This window comes from Benincasa hispida, chromosome 10 (assembly GCF_027475165.1).
Source record: "Benincasa hispida cultivar pf3 chromosome 10, pf3_genome.v1.1, whole genome shotgun sequence".
In the NCBI taxonomy this organism is placed as follows: Eukaryota; Viridiplantae; Streptophyta; class Magnoliopsida; order Cucurbitales; family Cucurbitaceae; genus Benincasa; species Benincasa hispida.
The window spans coordinates 20,396,502-20,407,120 of NC_143487.1; the positions used below are offsets into that span (position 1 = coordinate 20,396,502).

Sequence of the window (10,619 nt, forward strand, 5' to 3'; positions counted from 1 at the left end):
ATTAATTAATTAATTAACATTAATGGTAGCGGGGCCCACTTTATTCTCAGAGATATTAGTTGCCTCAATGCTAGTCCCAAGAGATGACAAATGATGTTCCATTCAAAGGTTAAATTTATATAAATTAAAATTAAGCCATACCAGAAGTTTATAAATACGTCAAAATTAGCCCAATTCAATTGACATAAAACTTCCACTATCAATCTCGGAGTTAAAAGTGACTCCCAGCCCACAAATTGTTGAAGAAAAAAAATATTAATCTCATGAGCCGAATAAGCTTAAGACTTATAGAAACCTACCTTTTATACTATATTGAAAATTTTATGAGCCATAATTCCGGCAAACTAAGCTTCAATTGTACACAAGTATAGATTTTCTGTAACTACCAACCTGAACAAAGCGTAATTGACATAAAATTTATTGATCTCGAGAGATCTAGCTTAATTGGCTTAAATCCATAAAGCTTCACTCCCCAAAAAGATATAAAATAACTTCAATGCTACTGGAGAGCTGGAGTATGGTTTTTTTTTTTTTTTTTTTTTTTTTTTCAAATAGTCCTTTAATAGCCACATCCGCAGTATTCACAAAATAATAATATAATAATGATATGATACTAAAATAAATAATAGTAGAAAACTATTTTACATTATGCTACGGCCATAATACAAGAAGTTGTCCTTAGCACCAAGCCACCTCCAAGTCCAAGATGAGGTTTTTGGGGATGATCAAATTGAGTCATTGACAAAAAGATTAAGGGGAAACTAAAGTTTAAAATGAGATGAAAGAGGAAAGTGATGACAAAAGCATAATTAGCATTGTTATGTTAAAAGGCAAGCAGTTGGCAGTTGGTCAGGGAAGTTAAAGCAAACATCAATTATTGAAATGAATAGGTCAAACCTAAAGCAGAGGAAGTCAGTACTCAATTCATGCATGAAGGTAAAAGGAAAATAAACAATAATAATCATAATAAAGGTCACCTTCAAACTATAGTTTTTAGTACTATAGGGATATTCAATATCTATGGTCCTCAACTTTAGACCAAAATAACCAAAAAGTTCTAGGAATGGGTCATTCAATGACACCCTTTTTTGCTTCTAGTCAAAAGCAGGCTTGACATATCTATGCTGCTGCCGCTTCTGCTGAATCATCCAAAACATCGAGTTCCTAATTTTGTTTTTAAAGCCTAATTCTAGGAGGATTACAAGCGCAAAGAAAGGGCTAAGTTGACAAATGGGATATTTCAGAAGCGGGATCCAGAGAATTTCACTGAATTGTTGACCCCGCCCAAACAGAAACTGTCAATTTGTGGTTTACCGGTAATTATCAAGAACATTCTGAACAGAAAAAGGATAGAGAAACTCCTAGATTTTAGAGTGCAATATGGTCCAAAAGTTAATAAGATTGAAATCAAATACTTGAATAATGCACTGGTCAAGTCCTTTCTCTCGCTGCCTCACAGCTCAACCCCAAACTACCCCATGTTCTCCATTATCTTTTGATGAATCATATACAAGTGAAGATGCTATTTCAAGGCTTGTTATAAGTACAAGGGCATTCTATTTAGTAGTTCATCATATTCATAACCATTTTAAAGAAACAATCTTAGCTTTCAAACCGATGATTGGTTCGAGGACATATTGACTATTGCTAATAGGGTGTGGATAGAGGAATAGATGGTCACCAGAGGCTAGGTATAAAATAACCCACCCAGGTTTTTGATGGGTACACATAGCTTTAACTCAAAAAAGGCCCATCTGTGTTGTATTTCCCTAATATGTGGACTATCGTGAGCATTACATACAATTGAGCTAAAGACGCATCTCTATAGAATTTCTATTCCTAAAAGGTCAAACTGAACTTATTAAACTGCAAGAACCAGCACCTTAATTGTTCCTCGACTGTTAGCAGTGAGGATAGTAGGACTGTCACTCTTCCAGCAAACAGCACTGATGAAATAAGATGCCACATCGTCCTCCACATCAGCTACATCAGGTGAACCAAACCTATGCCACGTCAGAGGTCTGGATATTTCCTGAGACAGAGGTAGACTCTATGTTAGTTTTAAGATGAAGAATGTAAATCCAAGGCTTTGCATATAACTAACCTTGTGGTAGACAAAGACTTCATTTGTTTCACTGCCACAAGCAATGTATTCATTATTCACGGTCAGCCCAACGAAGTTTTTCTCATTTGTATGGCCCCTAAAGGTACGAACCTATCAAAAACAAGATGTAAAGAATTTAGATAATTCCTTAACAAAATTTTATAAATTGGATTTGATGAATTATATACTCACTGGCAGATTTTCCTTTACATCCCATAATCGTAAAGTGCTGTCTGTAGATGCAGAAGCAAGCTCACTGTTGGTTAGAAATTTTACATATGACACAGCTTTCTTGTGACCAGTGAAGATGTGAAGTGGATGGCTGATGTTTCTTAGATCATAATAATGAATATTATGATCTGCTGAACCAACCTGAAGAATAGCCAACGATTTCATGCCTCAAGCCTCCTTTTTCATAACTATTTTAGAAAACCAAATAGTGGTGCTATAAGATGACTACATGAGTACTGAGTAGTGCCATTGAAAAAGCAAAATCCAATTAATTCTGTATACTTTAATCACTTCTCGAGAGAATGTGATGAATACCATAGAGGATTCCCAGCTGTAATTCTAAAATGGTATTCACATATGTTAAGTAATTTTTATGTTATTTCATCAAGTCGGGATTTCACACAAAATTCATCCAAGGAACATCCTAGAATTAAAGTATGATAATAGATTAAACAGCAATTTGTACTTGAAACAGTTTCTTGAATGTTGCACAATGGCAATTTGACAAAAACTATGAAACTATAAGAAAAACATGATATAAGGCATCACATATTTAAAAATAGGACTTCAACAAACTAAACCGCAACCATGGAGTGAGTGATCTGATCATAGAATAAAAAGATGCATGATAAGCAAAGGCGGACAAAAAATCAGATAAATTCCTAAGCAGAAATGAAATGTGATGGTCAGATAGGAAACTCAACAGACAAGTACAAAAGGCAAAGAATAAACTCCAGAAAAATTAACTGAAGGAGCATACAGCAATGTGATTGCCGGATCCAGGATTGAATTTCACACAACATATATTAGCTTTCATGTCAATATCAAGGACACTGGCCTCCTGTTTCATGCACCAAACTTTGACCTGCATGAGAAGTTGAAAGCAGATGCATCAAGCCGTTAGGAAACAGTCAACCCATAACCATCATAAGATTCCAATAAAATCAAGAGTTGCTTTGTCTGTCCCACCCCCACCTCCACCACAACGAGGACAATCCTATCAAGTTGAGGCACTTCCTGCTCAAATCTCACCTTCACTAGTTACTCTAGAAATCCTCCTGGTCCTAAAACTAATTTTTGGCCATTGGGCAAAAACATTCTCGATAAGGCTCAAAATTGTAGGTTTGAGAAACGTAAAGTAACTAAACAAGAGAGGTACAATGACGTTATGAGAATGATACATTCTGGAGATGCCAAATGCTAGGTATCGATTTGCTACAAAGGTCGTAGAAAAATTGAACAAGAGACTAATAAAGACAGGCACAAGACACCATTCCAAACTTGAAACTTTATGTTATTAATTCATAAATATGCTCCTAAGCATAATAAAATGACTAAATGGGTATTCATATCTAAAGCAGAATTTGGTTCACACATCACGTGTCCGTATATTTCTTTCTTTCCTTTCCTTTCCTTTTGTTTTTCGGACTCATGATATCTAATTCTTTATGTAGTTTCTATTATGTCCATATGATTTGAATGCATTTTGGACACCTGGTTTTTAGTTCTTGTGCCGAAGACTGTTAATTGATTTAAAACATTGACAATTACATACTTTTATTTTGACAGGGGGGCGATTTAAGGGCAGTTTTATCCTTCTCGAAATGAACAATGATCAAATTGAAAGAAAAAAACTTTTTTTTCATTAAACAAATAAACAAAACAAAATTCAAACATCTCATTTATATATAAATGTGTTAAAAGATGGAGATAAATGAGGAACACAAACTTTTCAGCAACCACTAATCCTGATGTTTTTGCAAAGAAATGGAAGCAGCAAGAATATCATCCAATCAAATAATGATGCTACGCTAAGAGTACATCATGTAGAATCACATAATCTTCAATCTACAGACTACAACTCACATCTATTTTGAAGCATATCATCAACTATTCCATCTTTTAAAATACGAAACAGCCCTACAAACAATTATGAAGAAATAGTTCTCTAAAATAAATTAATTAATTACCTTGCAATCATCACTACCAGACACCAGCCTTGACGGTTCTGTGCGGGAAAAATCAACACTCCAAGCACGTTTTTCATGCTCTTCATACTCCATCACACTCTGAGACACAATGTTCGACAAGTAAGCTATTCTAGCATAAACTCCAAATCGTATATGAGAAAGGTAGTCATTGTAAAATTTAAGAAACCATATAGTTATGACTTACCTGCCCTCTATTTACATCCCAAACTGTTACTATACCCTCATAGTCGCTGCTTGCTATAATGTTTTTTGATTGCTTGTCCCAACTCAAGCAACTTAATTTTGCACGTGTTGACATTTCCACTATAGGGCAGTGGACATCGGGAGGTTCATTTACAGCCTATAAAACAACAGCAAGAAGGTCATAGAGCAGTTGCATAGCATCATAGAAAGACCTTTCATCATCATCTTCATCAGTACCATGAAATGAAAAAAGTATGCCAATCATAGTCCGCTGGGAAACTCTCCAAGGGCTAATCAACACCAAAAGCCCCGTTCATTAAATCCAATTATGTCAATGATCGTTATATGGAGAGGAAGATCATAGTATGGCAATAATTTTATCAAATCAACCATAGTTTGCATGCTAATGACTAAAAAAACAACCAAGGAGAAATACAAGCCTTATTTATAGGCTTAGACACAATAACCACTTAATTAAAACAAACTTCTCAACAGACTGACAGCTTGACAAAATTAACAATATTAAAACAATTATTCTGATATTAGATTTGACATGTTCACTGAATACAGAAAATGATTAAGAGAAACACCACACGACAGAAAGATCAATGAGTAAAGAATCCAAATAAAGACATTACCGAAGAGAAGTCAAAGACTTTTATGCATCGAGAAACACCAGCAGTAGCAAATAACTCATCATCTCGGTCAAATTCAATGCTGAAATATGATCAAACCAAACAATCAACTTGCAGAAACTTGAGGAACATGATATTGTGACAGCAATAGTCCTGATGAATAATTTCAGTTATATGACAGTTCCAGTTTCAATTTGCATTCTCACCAATCAAATTAAATTTCTGACATTCTTGACAACAGACTGACTTACCTTGATACTATGTTGGTTGAGTGAAATAAGTCCCCATGTCTAAGTTCAGCAATGACTCTCAAGCGACTATTTAGTCAACAGAAAGAAGTTCCAACATGTTAGTCACTTCTGAAATTTTAACCACAGTTATTGCACCAAATATATACACTTCTCTAACAGGACAATAACCTCCGTCAACCTTCCTACCTGTATCGCGTGAAGGTAGTCAATACTGATTGAAAATCTGAAAGGCCTGCATTATATCCTTCTCTGTGTATTACATTTTTATCCTTTTCCTGCGGGTCAAGCAGTTGATTTGGCAGCTGACGTCTCTTTTGCAGATAACATTCTTGTAGGTCATTGAACTGAATCCACAGAGGGAACTAGAATCAGAAGAACAAACATAAAGAGGAAGAGGAAGGTAAGAAAGAAAATAGAACCATGCAATACAAAGATCTGACAAAACCCAAAGTCCTCAATCGAAAAGGGAGAAAAAGGAGAGGGCAATACATTCTAAAATTGTTATGATGGAACCATCGAGGCTGCTATGATCGAAATCAAATCCACAGGAAGATAAAAATTTGGTCTCTTGGTTTTCATCTAAGAAGCACGGACACAAATACGACACGACACCGACACTACAACATATCATTTTTTAAAAATCTAGGACACGGACACGGCAAGGACACGTTCATTAAAACATACATTTTTAAAACTATATATCATTTTTAAACAAGAAGGAAATTCAAAGTTAACAAGTATATTAATTTCTATGCTTAAAAATTAGTTTGATGTATTTTGCTCTCAAATTTTATTATTTTTTTGTGTTGAACTTAATATACGTAAGAAATGTTTGAAGCATGTATACTAAATGTTGGTCCTATTTTGACTTTGTACAAATAGTGTCTAACACATCTATTACACTAATAAGTGTTCGATACGTGTCCAACAAGTGTCGGAGTGCCCAAGTGTCTGACAAGGACATGTTAGCCAAACTAAAGTGTCCGTGCTTCTTAGGTTTCATGAGCAACTAAGTCAATGTTGTTCCATCTACTTGAACCATAATACTGACAGATTTTTCTGTTGCGAAAAATTTGACAAAATGAGTAGCAACATAAAGCCACGAACCAGAGCCCAAGAAACAGGTTCTCTCTCTTTCTCTCTCATTCTTTTTTGAAAAGAGAAATAATCATTAAAGAGAATGAAAATTGACAATTATCATTACACGCCAAAAAAAGCTTAATCCAATTGACATAGACAAGAAGGAGAGTAACAATAAAATTACAAGAGGATTCACCAATTTGAAAGAACAAAAATAACTGTCAAAATGCTCATCAAACTATCTAAGTTCATCATATGTGTAATTCATTCCCCTAGCCTTCCGCACCCCCACCCACCACAACACCGAAAGTTGACCAGTTCATTGTTAGAGCTTCCTTTGGATTCTTTCTGACCAGTTACAGAAAGAACGCAGGATTCCCTCCCTACTCAACCTTACATATGAGAAAGGCCCAATTTCCTTTATATTAACTGAATTTTTTAGCCCCCGAGTCTGAGCAACAAGTAGAAATATTGAGATTGCATAAAGCTCTTGTTATGGAGAATGAAGCATAAGTTATATATATTTGGGTTTTAAGCTTCTCATTCAAATAATCAAATCCTATTTAATCTAGCCACTAACAATGAATATAGAGTAACTAAAAATAACCATATGGCGAGAATGGATGGACTCAAAAGTATACATTGAAAAAAAAAATTTGATGAAAGAAGTATATATTGAAGAATGAAAAATTGTCAACCTGAGCATGGACGCGTTTTTTCCTTGCAACAGATAGACCAGTATGATTCACTTGTGGTTCTGGTGCATTTAATGCATCCTTTTTGTAGAGTCCATAAGTGCTGACATGACTCCTTGAATCTGCTTTCTTATTTTGAAAATTCCCGGCAGACACGACACCCCAAGTATTCAAAGAAGTAGAGGTAGGCCCTTCGTTTCTCTTATCCATTAATGATGACCAAGGTTCCCTAGCTTTCATATCATTTCCAGCCATTCGTAGCTTCATGGAATACCTGTCCCTTGCACAAGACAGCTCCATCCTATGTCTCTCCACTGCACTTATGTCCTCCTTAATAAACTGGAGATCAGTTTGCACCTATCAAAATAGTAATAGAGAGTAAATTAGATAAATGATCGCATAGATAGAGTGCTGAACAAACCAAAATCAACCGGAAAGTTTTTCTTCAGTACAGGTTAGCTAAGACTCTCTTCTAGATGATTGCTTACCTCATGCCCTCCTGCTTGCCAGTTTAAAAAGTAAATTCTCTCTTCTAATTATAACCTAAAATTAACCTTTTTGCACCTCACACATAAGTATGGACTGGAGGTCTACCATAATCATACCACAACTACAACAAATCATATATATTTGATCAATTGATAAAAAGGCAAGTACATAACCACCTGCCGAAATTTAAAATTGCCCAAATAGATAAGGGTCAAGTAATGTGAAATGCAGTAGAAGACTACTCTAAACAGCATAGTCAACAAAATGTAAAAGATATTACTGAATTAGTGGGAAAAAGAAATACCTCGTTGAGTTCGCTTACTTTTTGCTTCCTCAGGCAATGTAAGAAATCTGTTAAAATTTTCATATTTCTATCAGATTCTTCCTGTTCCATCTTTCTCTTCTTCTCAGAAAGCATTGCCAAGAGGGAATCCAACTCCTTAATTGACACATTACAGCCCTAGCAAGAGAATAAGAATACTGTAACGTATATCATTGCTCCATGATGAATAATTTGAAATGCCTGAAGTACATAAACCTGAATACAACTCCTATCAGAGAACCAAACAATTCAGAAACATTTTCAAATGAGTAAATTGAGACCATAGGTGCTAAGATATTAAACAGTACTTCCAATTTAAAATTTATGTAAATGCAAATCAGATGTAGTGGCCCTTGATGACTAACCTCTTGTAAAGCATGACGAAAAAGTTCAATGGGGGTTGCAGTTTTTGCTATTTGATGAGCAGATGTCTTCTTCAGTAGCTACAATGTGGTACAGAGAAACCGTATCATGATAAGCTGCATTTCCAAATAAATCATTTCAAAACAAAGATGTTCGTATCTGTTCACTAATGTGTATACATTAGATACTTCAACTAACTTTTGGCTGCAGTAAAAGAATAGACAAAGAATTAAGTGTATTCATCTGGAAAAATAATATTCTTTTAAGAACAAAAGAATAATCATTTTGATTAGGAAATTAAAAACCATATCAATATGAAGAATCAAAAGACAACGACTGCACAGATCTCAATTGTACTTTAGTCTCAAAAGTAGTAGAATGATATTGGCATTTATATATGTGCTCCACAAAATTACAACAGTTTAACGTTTGCTATAAATGTTGTAAAATTTGATGCTTAAACTGCATCATCAATGAAATTAATCAAGAATATCAATAGAGAAAACGTGCAAGCCAAAAAATGAAAAGTGTAAATAACAGAGGATTTCTCTGGGGGATGATATTCAATATTGCTATATGGAAACATAATATAGCAATATAATGTTCAACTCATCACCAGAAATCAATCATTTTCACTGAACTTCCATTAGCAACATAGTTTTGGTCAATGATCATTCTTAGACAAATCTGTACATAGGACCTTCGCATTTCAAACACCGAGATCACCACATTGTCATGTCCAGCGTCTAATTATATAAATTGACCAAACATTTCTTCTAGACCAATAAAACGCGACACCGAAGAGTAAATGTCTTACATCGCTTTCTGAGATATATGTTACGCTTAACTAGAATCTTAAACTCGACTACTCTAAGAACAAAAAATAGGCTTAAGTGACGCCGTAATGATATAAATCGATAATAGAGGCACCATTCAAGAAACAAGACAAATTACCAATGGAATTCGAAGAGAAGAGGTCGACAAGCTAGTAATCTTATTCATCATCCAGAAAATAATTGAATACGCTATAAATAGCACCCATATAAGTAAAATGATCGAAAGTTTTTCCTATTTCAGAAATAGTTTCGGAATTTCCTCGGGACCGAAAGTAAGTAATCCACAACACAGTATATAAAATCTTCAATCGCAACAAACGGTGCATAGAAACGCGAAATGACAAGTGAATCATAGAAAACAAACCTTGTCAAGCAAGAAGTTAGGAAACAGCTGGTCGGAGGTGAGATGTTGAGCACAGCAAGGGCAATCACTCTTGTTGCGAAGATGAGTGATGATACACATATAACAGAAACTGTGACCGCAGGCAGTGAGGAACGCATCCCTAATGATCTGCATGCAAATTGGGCAGAGAAAGTCCTTATCCAACTGAGCTGAAGCCTCGACGACGGTGTCGAGCTCGGCAAGTGAGCAATCGGGAATTGAAGGCGCTGAAATCGACGAAGACACAGGCTCTGTCTTCACCGCCGGAACTAAGGCTCCGGTTGATCCCTCGTCCATTTACCTTTCTGAGGACCAAGTTGTCTGAACGAAAGAGCAAAGTAGGAGAGAGAGTGGAAAGGGGAGGAAGAGAGAGAGAGAGAGAGAGAGAGAGAGAGAGATGGGGAAGATGGAGAGTGGGACCCATGATAGTCTTTGTGAGGGTTACAACGCCCCACGTGATCATTGGTTTGTACGACGTCGTTTTGTTAAGCAGATTATTTGGGTTGGGCTTCTTGTTCCAATTCTTATATTGACTGCCAGGTCGCCACGTGGGACAATAGAGATTTGGTTTCATTTTTTATTATATATTTATATATTTATGTTCAAGTGACTTCTTAATTTAATAATAGTATTATTAATTACGATCTAAAATATATACTTCAACTTTAAATCTCAAAACGAACATAACTACTAACTTTTATAAAGTCAGAGTTCGAATCCATCTATTTCTATTTGTTGTTCTCGTTAATTGTTGAAGAAAATGGTATATGTTAAACTGAAAACACTAACAAACTGATTACACCTCAGTTACTAAAAACAATATACTCAATGGATAATATTCAAATTCAAACGAAAGCTAGATTGTGTGACAATGCTTAGATATGAAAGTAATAAAAAAACTTGAAAGAACCTCAAAACCTTTGGAGACTCAAACCATAGTCAAGGCACGCTTTTGATAAGCGCAATCCTAAAGACAATTATTCGCTCTACACGGGCTGCAAGCAAACTACAATAATCGTCCCAACAGGATACAACGACTAACTCCGATAAAATTGCA

At 35.3% G+C, this 10,619-nt stretch overlaps 1 protein-coding gene across 2 annotated transcripts; it reads right to left on the reverse strand.

Annotated features, from left to right (window-relative positions):
- Positions 1–1,534: 1,534 nt before the first annotated feature.
- On the reverse strand, positions 1,535–9,972 carry COP1 (Transducin/WD40 repeat-like superfamily protein). 2 transcript variants are annotated; one of them, XM_039045705.2, is made up of 13 exons: positions 9,545–9,972; positions 8,347–8,424; positions 7,964–8,119; positions 7,174–7,527; positions 5,582–5,739; positions 5,396–5,461; positions 5,148–5,226; positions 4,511–4,666; positions 4,306–4,404; positions 3,096–3,200; positions 2,297–2,476; positions 2,105–2,215; positions 1,535–2,032 (listed from the first exon to the last, which is right to left on the reverse strand). In XM_039045705.2, exons 1-13 carry the CDS (start codon positions 9,857–9,859, stop codon positions 1,862–1,864), a joined length of 2,028 nt encoding a protein of 675 aa, XP_038901633.1. In that variant the 5' UTR covers positions 9,860–9,972; the 3' UTR covers positions 1,535–1,861. The 2 variants fall into 2 exon arrangements, with proteins under 2 accessions (XP_038901633.1, XP_038901634.1); XM_039045706.2 differs by having other exon boundaries at positions 7,982–8,119; positions 9,545–9,953.
- Positions 9,973–10,619: the final 647 nt, after the last annotated feature.

Bases quoted from the DNA above. Each gene is read 5' to 3' on its own strand.
- COP1 (XM_039045705.2), bottom strand. From the start codon at position 9,859: ATGGACGAGGGATCAACCGGAGCCTTAGTTCCGGCGGTGAAGACAGAG. The intron at 4,667-5,147 runs GTAATGTCTTTA...GTTGTTTTATAG, and splicing joins AAGTCTTTGACTTCTCTTCG to GCTGTAAATGAACCTCCCGA. The intron at 2,033-2,104 runs GTTAGTTATATG...CCTCTGTCTCAG, and splicing joins AAGTCTTTGTCTACCACAAG to GAAATATCCAGACCTCTGAC.